Here is a 15455-nt window from a genome sequence, read left to right as displayed (position 1 = left end):
AAATCTTTTGTAACATTATAAATGCCTTTAATGTCTGTTTTTGGCAATTCAATGTTTCCTTGCCGAATAAAAGTATTAGTTTATTTTAAAAAAAACTTACTGACTTGTGAATGTGTGAACTGAAGTATGTAGGCTATGTGTTATTTACAATATATTTTATATAATTATAAGCTACTTATTTATTAAGTAGGCTAGCTAAATATGAAAACAATAAATGTATATGGTATGTCCCCATTTAGCCTTACAAGTGTGGGTGTGAAAGGAAAATGGAGCTGAAAAAAAATCATGATGAATGATCAAATTTCAAGGACATGTTGCCTTCTGTCTACAACAAAAGCTTTCAGTCCAGATTCCTTCTAAAAAAACACTGGGTTAAAAACAACCCAATTTGGGTTGTTTTCAACCCAATGATGCAGCAACAGCTTGTGACTGTCTGTCACTGAACCGTTACAATTTGAACCGTCGCTGCGGAAACCGTAGGCTATTTAACCCAACAGCCGGGTTACTACTTAAAAATTACCCGACGATTTTAAAAATGACACAATATTTTTGGGAAATAACCCAACATATTGAATCTATATTCGTAAACTAACGGTTGAGTTAAACAAATAACCCAACGTTTTTTACTGTGACTTTTCTATAGACAGACTCAAAAGCCCAACGCAGCCAAAACATTATTGATAACTAGCTAAAGGCTGGGTCCTCGTTGAACCATTGAGCTTTTATTCTTCTGAGAACGTCAACGAACTCCTGATGTAGTTTGTCATCCGTGTACCTCTGAAATCCTCAAGAATGATCATTCTATCCGCCTGTGATTGATAGCCGTTGTCACACCTCCAGAGCTCCACACCCCTACGGATGTATTTCATGCAGCAGGAAAATCGCATCAGTGGAAACAATGGCAGTCCTCTGACTGAAATCAAAACTACAACGGGCGGCCACTAGCCTACAACATCTTGTCCGTCATCTATTTTGGATTGTCACGGCTCACCGCCCAACAGATAAACGGACTTCAGTAGATAAAGAGGTAAATCACACAAACTGTGCAAATTAGCCTACACCACATCTGCTTAGCGCGCCAGTGCACGTGAACTGTAACGTTTCATCAGTGACATGTATCGTGTGATCAATGCATAAATCACAAGGGTGCGATAGTGATACGCATATCGCTTTGACATTTTCGAAAGAATTAAATTCCAATATAGCAGCCTATTTGTTTCCTATCGTGTGATGCATAACTGCACTTGGAAAATATTCAGTTCTGAATGTTTTCTGCATTTGTAGGCTAAACAATTATTCTAGCAGTTCTGCCACAATCTTCCACATATCCGCGGCTTATAAGCATTTTGTTATGAACAACCCATGAATATATTTCAGAATACACTTGTTTGCTTTCTTTTTATGTGAATTTCTTAGTTTTTAGTCTTTCTATTTGAGATAGCCTGTTTTAGTTTGAATGTTTTGACTGACATTTAGGCTACACTAAATCGGTTCTATTGAATTAGCTGCACCGATGAATTCCATCTGGTTGGATTTTTTTCTTAAAAAAATAGCACCCAATATCATCATTAACGCTACTGTATGTTGAATGGCAAACAGATTGGATAATGTTTGTACGCATAAGCATTCGTGATTAAATTATAGGTGTTATAGAACTGCTGTAGCCTACATATCCAACATTATAGCATGTAAAAATATTATATATTGCGCCATGATCGAATAGGTAATGTAATAGTGTGGAATGAATATAAACAACAATGTCAGGGTCATCTAACATTTTATCAACTAAACAAGTTAGACAAATTATAATAATAATGCATATTATTTTATTGTTAATATGATTATTATTATATTATTTATCATTGTGTAAAGTCAAGACACCTTGGTTATATAGTGCTTTATACAGTACAGATTGTTTCAAAAGCAGCTTTACAGTGATAACAGGAAAACGATGCATTTCGGCTGTTGTTCAGCTGAAGTCAGTTCAGTTTTGATTCAGTTCCATTGTAAAGATCGTCAATTATTAAATTAGTTAATTTCATCTATAAAGCAGTTCTGCAACAAATGATGTCATCGTCCAGCTCAGTTCAGTTCTCATTCAACAGCGTCAGTACAGTCAATCAATAATATTGTTGAATATTAAGTGTCCCCAACTATAAGCAAGCCAGAAGCGGCAAGGAACCCGAACTCCATCAGGCTCAGATCTTAACTCAAATCTGGGAAGAAACCAGGCTCAGTCGGGGGACCAGTCCTCCTCTGGCCAATGAACAACACGGTGTGATTAGGATTCGGTCCAAAGAAAAACAGAAATAACACAATAAAAATATATGTTCTCTATATCGGCACTTTGACATTTCATCATACAATTATTCATTATCGGCATTGGTCAGAAAAGCTATAGTCAATCTCTAGTTTCTAACACTTAAGTTGATGGCTAGTCTATGGGTGACAACATGGACACCAGGGTTAATGAACACATTGAGGTCTGAGAAACAGCATGACCAAGACTTACATGTGAAACTGATGGATTTAGATAAGTTTCCTCTTTGTGCACAATTTGCTGCTAAACATTTGACTATTTACCAGTTTGAAAAGACAGATGTTGTTATTGTCAGCTCATAGTACAGAGCTTGCATTAAGTATACCAAAATATGTTTTATTTGTAGTGTATGTCATAGAACATTTATTCTGGTTCCATTTTTATTCCACTGGTCCATTATTATATATTTATATTTTTACATATGGAATATCTCTTTCTACATAACATCCTGCATATTTCTATTACTTAATTCATATGCTTCTGTCCACAATTTCTTGCCTGTACCTATTATCTGTTTGCCTTATCCACACTGTACTGTATACCCAAAAATCTTTAACAATATACTGATAATTGACTATTATTCCCCCAGTATTGTATTGTATATGTAATGGGAATTACATGGGAGTTTTTAAATAGATTTTCACCAGCATTTATAGACCTGAATGAGAAAAATCCCAATATATGCCACTGTCCCTCTCAATTTGATCAATAAAACACAGAGTAGAAAATATATTTAATTAACCATGTGTAACTGTGTCCTGCTATGTGTCTTTTCTAGGGCAATGGAGGTGTCGGATGATGACATGAAACATATGATGAATTTTTGGAATTTACATCCCCCTTTATATCTGCACTATCTTTAGCAAAGTACAACCCAGAGTAACCATGGCAACAGCAGCATTCTCTGAGTGAGCATCATTCCCTCTTTCATCTGTAAACACGATGATTGTGGTTTGTAGATGCTCACCATATTGCTCAGTTTGGGCGACACACACACATTATATAGATAAAGAGGTAAATTTAACCTCTTTATCTATATAAACCCTGGCATTTATTTGGCTTTAAGTGAACTTAAATGACACACGCCAGTGTGTGTGTATTTATCATCATCATCATTCTTTATTCAGGACATACATATAAAATGGTCCATAGCTTTATACAAGATAAAATACACACACACAAAAAAAAAATTTTGTAAACAATGACTACACAGTCAAAATTCCACAATACAAAAAAAAAAAGTTAAAATATTGGCATATAGACTAAGGCGCCAGTGATTCCACAAACCCGAAGTGAACCTAACTGCACTCAATGCAGGGTTCACTAGTGTTGCAATGATGCTGTTATGAGACTCTGCTAGTCTACACATACATCTGTACATGAGATTCCTGAGTACAGCAGGACACGTAAATACATTAACACTTACACACATTTGACTCGCACTGCCCCCTCGTGGCAATTTAAGCAGCAGCCTCAAACCATCATGCCACCTTGAGTTTCTGCATACTGCTTTTTTTATAACGCCGCCACAAATGGGCAGTGTACATCGGAGTACAAAAAGCTTTAAAAAGTGTAGTCTTCACAAAAAGTGAACACATACCAAATTTGTGATTCAGCATATTAGCTTGAGCATACAACATACAATACTGTCTATGAATGTCCCTATCATCAGACAGGTCATCAGTTATATAGTGTCCTAAGTACTTGACCTCATCACACACTTTAAGTAAAGTACCAGACAGTTAAAAAGCAGGTAATAAGAGTTTACTGTCCTCCCTGCTTCTAGCAATCATTATATTACTCTTCTTAGAATTGAACGTAATATCAAAGTCCAAGCCGTATTGGGAACATACCCTTAGTAGCTGTTGAAGGCCAGCACTATATGGACATAGAATGACCAGGTCACATTAGGTGGTTGATAATGGTGTCCCCAACCCTACAGGCTGTTCCACAACTGTTTGATAATGGTTGATAATGGTGTCCCCAACCCTACAGCCTGTTCCACAACTGTTTAACAACTTTGATAGGTCATCCATATAAATATTAAAGAGAAAGGGAGACAAAATGCTTCCCTGCCTAACTCCATTACTTATATGAAATGAGGCAGACATAGAGTTTCCCCACTTCACATACATTGACTGATGAGCATACCAAAAGGCCAAGATTCTCACTAGATATTTGGGAGCCCCTCTGTTGTACAATTAGCAGAATAGCTTCTCATGATTTACCCTATCAAAGGCTTTAGAGGCATCAATAAAACACAAAAAAATTGTGGAATTATGCCTGTTATACAAATCTAAAACCTCCTTCAGGGCAAAAATACACATATCAGTGCCATGTTTAGGTTTGAACCCAAACTGATTGTCAGAGGTCAAGACAAAATGTTCCAGCCTATTCAGTATAATCCTCTCCAAGACTTTGGATAAAATACTGGCTAGAGCTATAGGCCTGTAATTATCCACGCTATTAATCTTACCCGCTTTTTCTTTAATGATAGGCACTAATGTGACAGATAAAATAGAATCCGGTAAAATACCATGGACTAACAGTCCAGTGAAACAAATAGCAATTAGGGGACAGAGTTTTCTACTTGCAAATTTCAAATGCTCCGCAGATATCTCATCCATACCGCATGCCTTATTATCCTTTAGCATCATTATTGCATCATATATTTCTTGAGGTAAAACAGTAGTATCTTCATTACTATCATTGTCACCCATCGTAAACGACTTACTTTTAACACAGTTAAACAGCTCATTGTAATGTTTCTGCCACAACTGAGTAATTTCTTCAGAGCCATTAACACCATCAATATTCGTTGGTAACGATGTTTTACAATTATTCATTCTCTTGATTTCTTTCCAGAAATCTATAGGACTATTATATTGCAACTTCCTCGCCAAAGAGTCCGACCTCATTATATATATATATATATATATTTATATATATATAATAATTATACACAGTACACACACAAATACTATGTAAACACAAACTTTTATTTTGGATGCAATTAATCGCGATTAATCGTTGCCCAGTATACAAGTAAAAGTATACAAACTTTAGGTCAGATTTGATTAATCACGATTAATCGATTTGAAAGCATTAATATATATATTTAAAAATCATACGGTAGTGTAAGTTTGCATTGTTATTAATATACCTCACACTTTTGGTCTTCTGTTGCAGGTAATGTTTTAAAACGTCTTCAGTGCGGAGAGAAATTCTCTTAACGGGAGCTCACATAACCATGGCAGTGGTTTAGCTATGACTTTCCAGGCTTGAATGGATGATACCTGGTAACAGCTGCCATGTTTGCCTGTAATGGCAGCTCACTGGAGGGGTGTGGCCTTCTTGAACCAATAGAAACTGAGACGCAAGAGGCGGATACTGCCCTCATGCCCACCACTCTCAGGGTGGCACTGGCTGCCATCATGATCTTCATGATTACCATCGGTTTCCTTGGTAATGCCATTGTGTGTCTGATAGTGTATCAGAAACCAGCCATGCGTTCAGCGATTAATCTGCTCCTGGCCACGCTGGCCTTCTCTGACATCATGCTGTCGTTGCTATGCATGCCATTCACCGCCGTCACTCTCGCAACTACGGACTGGAGCTTCGGAGTGGGATTCTGCCGCGTGTCCGTCATGTTGTACTGGTTATTTGTTCTGGAAGGTGTGTCCATCCTTCTGATCATCAGCGTCGATCGCTTCCTCATTATAGTTCAGCGGCAGGACAAGCTGACGCCGCATCGGGCGAAAATTCTCATTACCGCGTCATGGGCTCTGTCGCTCTGTGTGTCCCTACCGTCCGTGATCGGCTGGAGGACGGCTGGGATCGGCGCACAGGTGCCGCAATGCATTCTGGGATACAGCGAATCGCTGGCGGACCGGGGTTACACGGTTCTGCTAGCCATCGCGGTGTTTTTTGTGCCATTTGGTGTGATGTTGTACTCCTACCTGTGTATTCTCAACACAGTGCGACGCAACGCGCTGCGCATCCACAATCACACCAGCGAAGGCAGTGTCGCCATCAACCATGTCAACAAGTTGGGTTTAACCGGTCTTCAGCGACCCCAAGTCAACGTGGACATGAGTTTCAAAACCAGGGCCTTCACCACCATCCTCATCCTTTTCATTGGCTTCTCCGTGTGTTGGTTGCCACATACGGTGGTGAGCCTGCTGGCGGTGTTCAGTAGACGCTTCTATCTCAGCCCGGCGTTTTACCCCGTCAGCATCGGGGCGCTGTGGTTGAGTTACCTAAAAGCGGTTTTCAACCCTGTGATATATTGCTGGAGAATCCGAAAGTTTCGTGAGGCCTGTCTGGAGTTTATGCCCAAGACTTGTCATCTCTGTCCCAAGATTCCCGGACGAAGTCGTAGGCGTATAAGACCCAGCAACATCTATGTGTGCAGCAGTGAGACCCAGTCTTCAGTCTAGGATTCGCACCAAAGTATGTTTAAAATTGACATCCAAGAATGAAAGATGATGTTTACATATGACACACTTGGTTTCAAGGAACTGTGTCCTTGAAATCCCATGGAGACGAGAACACTTTTTAATTAAGTACTTGATAAACACCTCCTCCTATCATTGTCTGCAGTGATGAAGGAAAAAGCATTAGCTGTCTGAAATTCATCAAAGCAATATTCTTATATATTCCTGAACTGGGTCCTGAACTGAATTTATTTTATTTCAGTTGGAAAAGGTTTTACAGGTTGGCAAATAAAGTATCTAAACTGGTGATTTACTGAACATGTTTGGTAGAATTTATTCATGATTAGGTGAGGGAGTTTTGTTTGTGGTCATTATTTACATTCACATTTTGTAATGCCCAAAGTGAAACTGCATCCATGCTGAAAAACAAAAAACAGACTAAGTTGATTGGCTGGTCTTCCAGCCTGGTCATAGCTGGTTTAGAAGGCTTGTTTTAGAGGTTTTGGCCAATTCTCTAGAAGGCCAGGTTAAATCAGCTTACCAGCTTAAATCAGCTACATCTAGCTTAAAACTACCTTAAACCAATACCAATTTCACTTGTTCTACCAGTTTGACTTTTTTTTGTAATTTTTACATATCGATACTGAAATATTAAATTAATATTAAATACTCCTTTACTGCAGAATCGATACACCGATACCAGCTGTCAGGAGTGGACTGGCTATCCGGCAGACCAGGCACTTTCCCGGTGGGCGATATGCTTTTTGGGCCTATACATCTCATACTTAAAAAAGCAAAAAATTGTTTTGTCTGAACGGCCCGTAAAACTCGTACATCAGCAGCCCATCCGTTTTGTTTTGCTTAACTGGAGGCGCTGGGGTCTTTGTGCCGGTGTAATGCATTGGTCAAAAAAAAATCAATGGTCAAAAAAGTCAATGCACAAAATTTTCTTCCGCGGGGGGAACCATCTTTCACTGAACCCCCGAACCCCCCTAGAGGGACAGAGGTCCACCCACCACAGTTTTACCAAAAATCATGTGGGAAACACTGCTATTGCTATGCCAATGCAGCTTATAGCTTGTATTAGGATTCATCACTGTGTGGAGTATAGTTCAATTGTATTAATAACTGAAAATTTTGGAGCTATTTCCTCTGTTAACTCTCACTCATTCCTACTCACTCATTACATGGCTTTAGTGGTTTTAAGGAATGGGGGTTGATATACATATTCAAGGGCATGCAAAGATAGGTGGTGTTTATGATCATATGTAAATACCACATGAAAATGTCAGGGCCGATTTTCTGTCCCAGTCCAGCCCTGCCAGCTGTACATTAGCTGCGTTTCCACTGTCGGGCCAGGGCTAACAGCGAGCCGAGCCGAGCCAGTGGCCTCAGGCCTTAAGCACTGGGCTTAAGTTTCCACTGCCGAGCCAGTAGCCCCGCAACGCTGCCCTAAACCCCGCCCCTAACACGCCTTTCTGGATCAAACGTCATATAACCCAACCCATTTCAGCGGGTATTATGAATTTATTTATTTTTTTAAGTTAGAAAGATAGCATGTATATTAACTCACCGGCCGTGGCTGCAATAGTGTCACGACTTGTCTCGCGAGTCGCCACTAACAGAGAGACGGTGACCCAGCACACCGTCCATCAAGTCGAACCATGGAAAGTTTCTTCTCTGAGCTCCGCTTTGTCCATTGTGCGTTTTAATCGCCTTGTACAATACTGTGCCCGCAACTTTTTTTTTTTTTCCTGAACTTGAAGCGTTGCTCGCTGAATGCTTAGCTTAGAAAATTCAGCAACGATGTATTTTATAACGTCCTCGACACGCCGTCAAATTGACGTTGTACCCTATCTTCTGCCCAAATGCTCAGAAAAGCTTTGGTATCTTCGACAGACTAGTACAGGCGATTCTCCATTTCCAGCAGCGATTATTTTGCGTGATATAAAAAGGTGAAATGTGCATCTTGCCGGCTTTGCCGCAGACCATAACTTTCCCTAACACCGATAAACTCCGCCTTTTACCTTGCCCACCCCTCTAGCCCGAGCTGGCCCGCTTTGGCCCAAGGTATTCGACGGGCCAGAAATCCTGGCCGTTGGCCCAGAGTAAGCCCCGATCAAGCCCCGGAAGTGACAGTGGAAACGCGACTGGCCCTGGCACGCACTAGCATGGCTTGGCCCTGGCCCAGCAGTGGAAACGCGGCTATTCTCTCTCTTCTCTCTGACTGCAAATTTACACACAAACCTGTCTCATCTCGTTCACTCTTCTCATTTGCTCCCGTTGAATAGTGTTGATGTTACAGGTCCTGAATTTCAGCACGGGGTTGCAGGTATTTCTAGGCCTGTCGCGATAGTCAATAAATCAATTAATCGCACGATAAAAAAAATGAGCTCGATAATTTTTCCGGCCGCGATAATTTCAATTTGCATGCTTGTTTGGTTTCCTCGTCTCTCTCTCTCTCTCTCTCTCTCTCTCTCTCTCTCTCTACCAAAGAGACTGGATGACAACTCTCGGTGAACCCTGTCAGTTGCAAGGTCTTTTGTGTGGGGAGGCGGCGCTTGTCAGTCACATTGCAGGGTTTCCCATACGTTCATTTATTTGTGGCGACCCGCCACAATTGTTTTATTGTTTTATTTTACTAAGCCTATTTTAAATCGTATTTGATTGCAGAGCGCCGTAGCGCATTCGCGCAGCACTACCTCTCGCTCGTCCCTCTCTCTCGCGCGCGCTCTCTCTCTCTTATATGAGGCGCCATCTAGAGCTTAAATCAAACTTCATTCACGCACACATGAAACACTTGCATACACTAAGTAGTCAAACATACATGTATACTGCTGAATGCTCAAACAAACAGTGCTCGAAATGGGGCGGTACTCACCGGTACGCAGTACCGGCACTTCTACATTTTACTCTTAAGCACATCTGCACTTTTTCTTGCGTACCGCTACTTCTCGCATGTAGCCGGTACTCGACCACTGACAGAAAAAGCGCCAGTGTCACGCCCGTTGAAATACTTTGTTTGCAGTGCGTATCCAGTGCGTATTTTTTCCGCACCCATGTTAACAGGTTCGAGCTTTCACACTGCACGCGCATGCGGTCCGTCAATGCGCTCCTGGTGCTGTGCGTATACAGCAGTGCAGAGATCGCTCCGAGTCTATTTTTGATGTGCTGCACGCGCTGAATTAAAGTGACAGCTCATGGTTCGTGGTCAAAACACAGATTGACATGAAAATATAATAATCTCACCATAAATGCATTTAATTAAATAAAATGTAGTAATCTAAATGTATTTTTGGACTTGCAGACTTGGAGGAGTTCCGTTTTCGCACGCACGTGCACACACGCACTACTTGTTTTAATACATTTATGTTGTTAATAAATAACAATAAGTTTTGTTTTTCACTGTAGAAATCTCAAATGTCATGATTTGCCAATGCAATTAAGAGAGTACCGGCACCTTTCTTTTCCCACTTCAAGCACTGCAAACAAATACATATGAAATGCACAACGACACACCTAAAGTCGCTCACGCACATACACGCAAACTCTACACCCACACACACGAGATGCGGCACACACAAACTCCCCGCACATACTCATAAGTAGGCTACGTGGTGGTGGAAAAAAAATTAGGATGGGAAATTTTTTTTTAAAATCTTTTGCGTTCCCTCGCAAAACTTTTGCGTTCCCCCGAGAAACTTTGCGTTCCCTCGCAAAGATATTTGCGTTCCCACGCAAAAGTTTTGCGTTCCCTCTTTCGCGTTCCCTCGCAAAATTATTTGCGTTCCCTCGCAAAGATATTTGCGTTCCCACGCAAACCCTGTTGTGAGCTCGGACAGAGACTTCCTGTTTAATGTCCCGCTGGCAGTGCTTCAGAACTCCGTACGTTAAATGGAGCCAAATAGTGTTTGAACTTGGACTCAAATATAAAGAAATGTGGTCAGTGCTTAACTCAGGAACTTCCCGGATCAATATTCTTGAGCTAAACGTTGTTAAAACACAAACGACACCTATTTACAATCACAGTAACTTAGACAACTATATCTACAACCCAATTTTCCGCGTTTTTCAAACAGAAAGAGAGAGAGAGACACCTCGACACGTCACTGTTTATGGTAGCTATATACACACTCAATTACAGTATATATTTTGAAATATCGCACCATATGTTAGTCTGATTACTTTCATGTGTGACTGATCAAGCCAGTAACGTTCGATTAGCTAACGTAACTCCGACAGATGACTTGTCAGTGTTATTCCGCGGCAGCGCGTCTGTATAAATATAAAATAGATGCATGGGTCATCCCTGGTATGCGGTGACTTTCCTGTCCTAATGATTTATTTACTCATATTTTCTCTAAAATGAGTCACATATTTATAATAAATGGCTTAAATTGTAGATTTAAGTATTCTTTACCATTTAAACAGAGATAATAGACTGATGTCTATTTCTATAAAACACTATTTTGTATTTTACACAATTTTAATTGATGTATGCATTCAATTATATCATGTCCTCAGTGCACAGTAATCAACTTCTGCAAGAAATATAAACCATGAAATCACAAAAACCTCAAAATATTTTTAAATTATGTTACAGACTAGGCTAAATTGCCTCTAATCATACTTATAAATCATGTGGAAATATAGGTATTTGTCTTAAAATTTTCTTCAATTACTGCGTCCCTGAAGTCATCTTCCACCCTGTTAGTATGTACTTTTTTGCCTTCCAAATCCGACTGGAATTTCATTGAGACCATTTTCAAGAAGTGACTTCATTTCTTTTACCTGCTGGAATTCAACTGTACAAACTGAGGTAAGCTTCAACTCTCACTCCTAACTTTTTTTTTTTAGTTTTTGAAATGCTATCCTGCTTGTCCCACCCTTAAAGTTCCACCCTGTCAGGCTATGTTATGGAGAATGTTTGTCCTATCAAAAAAATTTAAAAACAAATCCGACATAGTTATAAAAGTTCTGTTCATCTGTAGAAGGTTAGCTAGCTAAATGTTGATCACTCAAACATATTGAATATTATATACATATTGAAACATATTCTATTCATCAAAAATTGTTTTGCTTGTTTCAAGAAGAAAAAAATAGTCTAAGATGGCATAAGGGACATATACTATCCAAGAAAAGCTCATTATTGTTTAACATTTACATTATTAACATGTGATAATAACTATATGTATATGTCCCTAACAGGGTGGAATATTTGTATGGACAGTGTCTGAACAATCTACCAATACTTATTATTATAGAGTCCCTGAGCTTGACCTATATGTCAAACATCAAACCTATATGTTAAACATGTCACTATTTTGATAGAATGCTAAAAACATGAAAATCATGTCATTTTTTTCCCAACACTTATGAAGCCAAAATGTCACAGCATATCAGGAATGACCCGCATATTACTTTATCTTTTGTTTTAAAGACTAAAGGCACTATAATATTTTTCCTAAAAAAGCAGAGCCGTGGTAAACATTAAAATGTGAGAACTTTACATGCAACTCTGTGTAATTCATACTGAATGGGTTTTTGTTTATTTTTACACCGCAACAGGACATCCAAGGTTTCTTTAAGAAGAAACCATGTCAGAGACAGATTTCATGCAGAGAACGTACGCCGACACACAAACACACACACACATTCAATGTTTGTGTTGAGAATAAAGCATGTTAAATGACTAATTAATGCCTAGGTGATGTTTTTTATTTATTAGAACAAAACTGTGTGGTCCAATCCATGTAAAATACAAAATGATTTGCAGGCTCTTGTTCAGTGGCAGATTTAATACCATCTATTAGGTCACTGAGCATTGCAAAGATTTTTTTAAATCGTCCTTAATATTTTCTAAACAAGTATTTATTTCCATTTGAATTTTCTGATTTCCCAGGTGCCCCCCCTGACTGGATCTTGGTCCCCCCTCTGCCCCCCCATTTATAAAATCCTGGAATCGCCCCTGATTATAGGCTAAATTGATCTTTATGTGCAGGCGGCTGAGAGACAAGTCAAGGGACCATCTGCAAAGTGCAATATAACCCAAAAAACGACTACAGCATCAACTCCTATTCAAAAATACAAAAATAGTCATTAACTTCAATGTTACAAACTGTAGTGCCACCCAATTCAGCTTACACATCAATGGTGACCCACTGGCCATACTACACTTTTGCACATTTTATATTATGAAAAATATTCAGTAGCTTCACTGTAACACACCACATTTAGTTCACACATCACTGCTCTAATATTGGTTATACAACACTTTGTCTTCCAAATGCATAACTGTAAATGTAAATCTTTTATCCAAAGGTATACATTTACATTCTTATGAGTTCTTGCCAATGGCGCCACCAGGGGGTGGCCAGGGGTGGCCGTGGCCACCCCTGGCCGACTCCTGGCCACCCCACTGGCCACCCCAATGGCCAGTATAAATTTTAGTAGCATCGGTTATGCATTTCATAAATAAGTCAAACATATTCTTTAGTAAAAGAAGACGGGGTATTATGTGTCGTGACGTGCTCTTAAAGTGCCAAATCGTTACAGTATACTGCTACAGCAGCTTTTTGATGTGTCTTTGCCGCGTTTTGACAAGCAGGGATGCAAACAGCGCGCTTTTCGGCGCCCCCCGCTTTTTTCACGTCAGTTTGGGTGACAAAGTCATCTGAAGTCATTCCATAGCTTAATGTGAGGGACAGAAGTCTATTTACATCATCAAAGTATACGGAAACTCGTTTTCCCTCCTCTGCGGCTGTCAATCATTCTCCATTCATATTCAAACAGCGCGCGCGCCTCTTGGATGCACGGTAAAACTCTCTCCAATATGATATATTCACATTATAATGCATGATCTGTAGATAAAAGGCTGTAGATTTGCATAAAATTACTTTATTTTGTTGGAGTTTGTTGCTGTTTTTAAACGGCACACGGTAGTGAGCAGTGTTGTGCCTGAACGCGTTCATTGAACGATTGTTCATGAACTCGTTCATATTTTGGGTGAACGTGAACTGCACATAGGCCTACTGTATTACTGCCTGATGAACGTTACTGTGAACTCGTTCATTCTGGTGTCTGTGAACAGCGCGCGCACAGTTTAACTTCATTCATTAGGGTGCCAGATTTCTATAGAGCCTTCCAGGCGAAACCCCGGCTAAAACACACCGTAAACAGGCCTTAATATGTTGCGGAAAAAACACCCAATCTGGCAACACCAGCCGCCAGCGTCGCAAGGCCGCATGCGTCATCAACACAAAATGCAGCAAGGAGGATCGTTTGATCATTTAAACGGGTTTTATGACAAGGTCGGTGAGGATGGGAAAAATCTTACATTTCTGTTCAAACTTTGCCCACCGATAAAATAATTGCTATCTCTAATTCATGGGTTGTGGCAATCATTTTGAAAAATAATAGCTCGCAGCAACATATGGAAAAAAAGAACTATGAATGAACTAGTTAAAAATTTTAAAGTATGAACTGAACTGAACTAGTTCGTTTTAAAATTTGTGAACTGAACTTTAACTAGTTCATGTAGAAATTGAACTTTCCCAACACTGGTAGTGAGTCGTTTAAAACCCTTAAGCTGTATCAATATTTATTGATAGGCCTACAGCGCAGCGCTGCACACGGTGACTCCATGTTGCTTTGAGCACATCATTTTGCACCCGCGAATCCCGCGATGCGCATACGCGCTGTTTTTCATGTTATCATGGGTTTGCGCACTGAAATATTATTAAAAGCCAATATATTTTGTTATACCTAGCCTGCTCAATACACTTAAAATAAGCATAATTTAATTGTATATTATTTCTTTGTAGTGTAGGGTATGTATGCACTTCGGAATTCTTGACATTAATATATAAATATAAAATTGTGAAATGTATGATTGCCTGATTGAATTTTATAAGAGAACTAATAGTAATTTGTTTCTATTAACATATTTAGATTGTATAAAATTACTGTGCACATTTTTTCAAGAATTACTTTTTGCTGCTGATTTATACACTCATTAAGTTTATTAAAAATTCATAATACATTTATGTAATATTTAAAGGTGTTAACTGTAATCTTACACTGCAAAATAATAACTTAAAAAGGATTAAATTCATCACAATTATAAAGATTTAAAAATTAAATCTTGAAATATGCCGCGGGGCGAGGGCCCTTATATATATATATATATATATATATATATATATATATATATATATATATAATATCTATATAATATATATCATTATATATAATATAATATATATTAGTAGGGCCCTACCAATATCATTAGTAACATTAAATGTAACACAATAAACCAAAGTATATCAGGAGGAGTTTCCTTAAGTTTTTCTGATAGTTTTCTACAGGCCGGTTTGCTACAACAGTAGAATAAAATTCTGAAATTATGGTTTATAGTTTTGGTGTGCCACCCCAAGATTTTAAGTGGCCCCATCTGGCCACCCCTATGAAAAATTTCTGGAGGCGCCACTGGTTCTTGCTCTTCCCTGGGAATCCAACCTATGACCTTAGCATTGCAAGCAGTATGGGAAGTAATTGCACATAAAAAATAAGTAGGCCTATTATTTACACAAAATTATATTGGTAGGCTACTGTGCGCAGCTAGTTACAATCATAGCTTATGCATTATATTTGCTTACTGAATTTCGATGGCATTACACTGTATAACAGTGTGAAGTTAT

At 39.1% G+C, this 15455-nt stretch overlaps 2 protein-coding genes across 2 annotated transcripts in view; one reads left to right on the top strand and one right to left on the bottom strand.

Annotated features, from left to right (window-relative positions):
- Positions 1 to 7969, bottom strand: part of LOC143723235 (nucleoside hydrolase) — a 337001-nt gene extending 329032 nt beyond the window's left edge. Inside the window, exon 1 of the mRNA XM_077215291.1 lies at positions 7937 to 7969. The gene's annotated coding sequence lies outside the window, so the exon portion shown is untranslated. The remainder of the gene's footprint in view (positions 1 to 7936) is intronic.
- On the top strand, positions 889 to 7071 carry gpr45 (G protein-coupled receptor 45). The gene is made up of 3 exons (XM_077216924.1): positions 889 to 1027; positions 3099 to 3228; positions 5510 to 7071. The coding sequence occupies exon 3, from the start codon at positions 5632 to 5634 to the stop codon at positions 6757 to 6759; it is 1128 nt and encodes a 375-aa protein (XP_077073039.1). The 5' UTR covers positions 889 to 1027; positions 3099 to 3228; positions 5510 to 5631; the 3' UTR covers positions 6760 to 7071.
- Positions 7970 to 15455: the final 7486 nt, after the last annotated feature.

The sequence above is a fragment of the Siphateles boraxobius genome, unplaced genomic scaffold, assembly GCF_051911475.1.
Source record: "Siphateles boraxobius isolate OS27281-9 unplaced genomic scaffold, OSU_SipBor_1 7, whole genome shotgun sequence".
In the NCBI taxonomy this organism is placed as follows: Eukaryota; Metazoa; Chordata; class Actinopteri; order Cypriniformes; family Leuciscidae; genus Siphateles; species Siphateles boraxobius.
The sequence above is the reverse complement of the archived record's forward strand: the minus strand, read 5'-3'. Positions and strand labels throughout refer to the sequence as shown.

Coding starts and splice junctions, on each gene's coding strand:
- gpr45 (XM_077216924.1), top strand. CDS start 5,632: ATGTTTGCCTGTAATGGCAGCTCACTGGAGGGGTGTGGCCTTCTTGAA.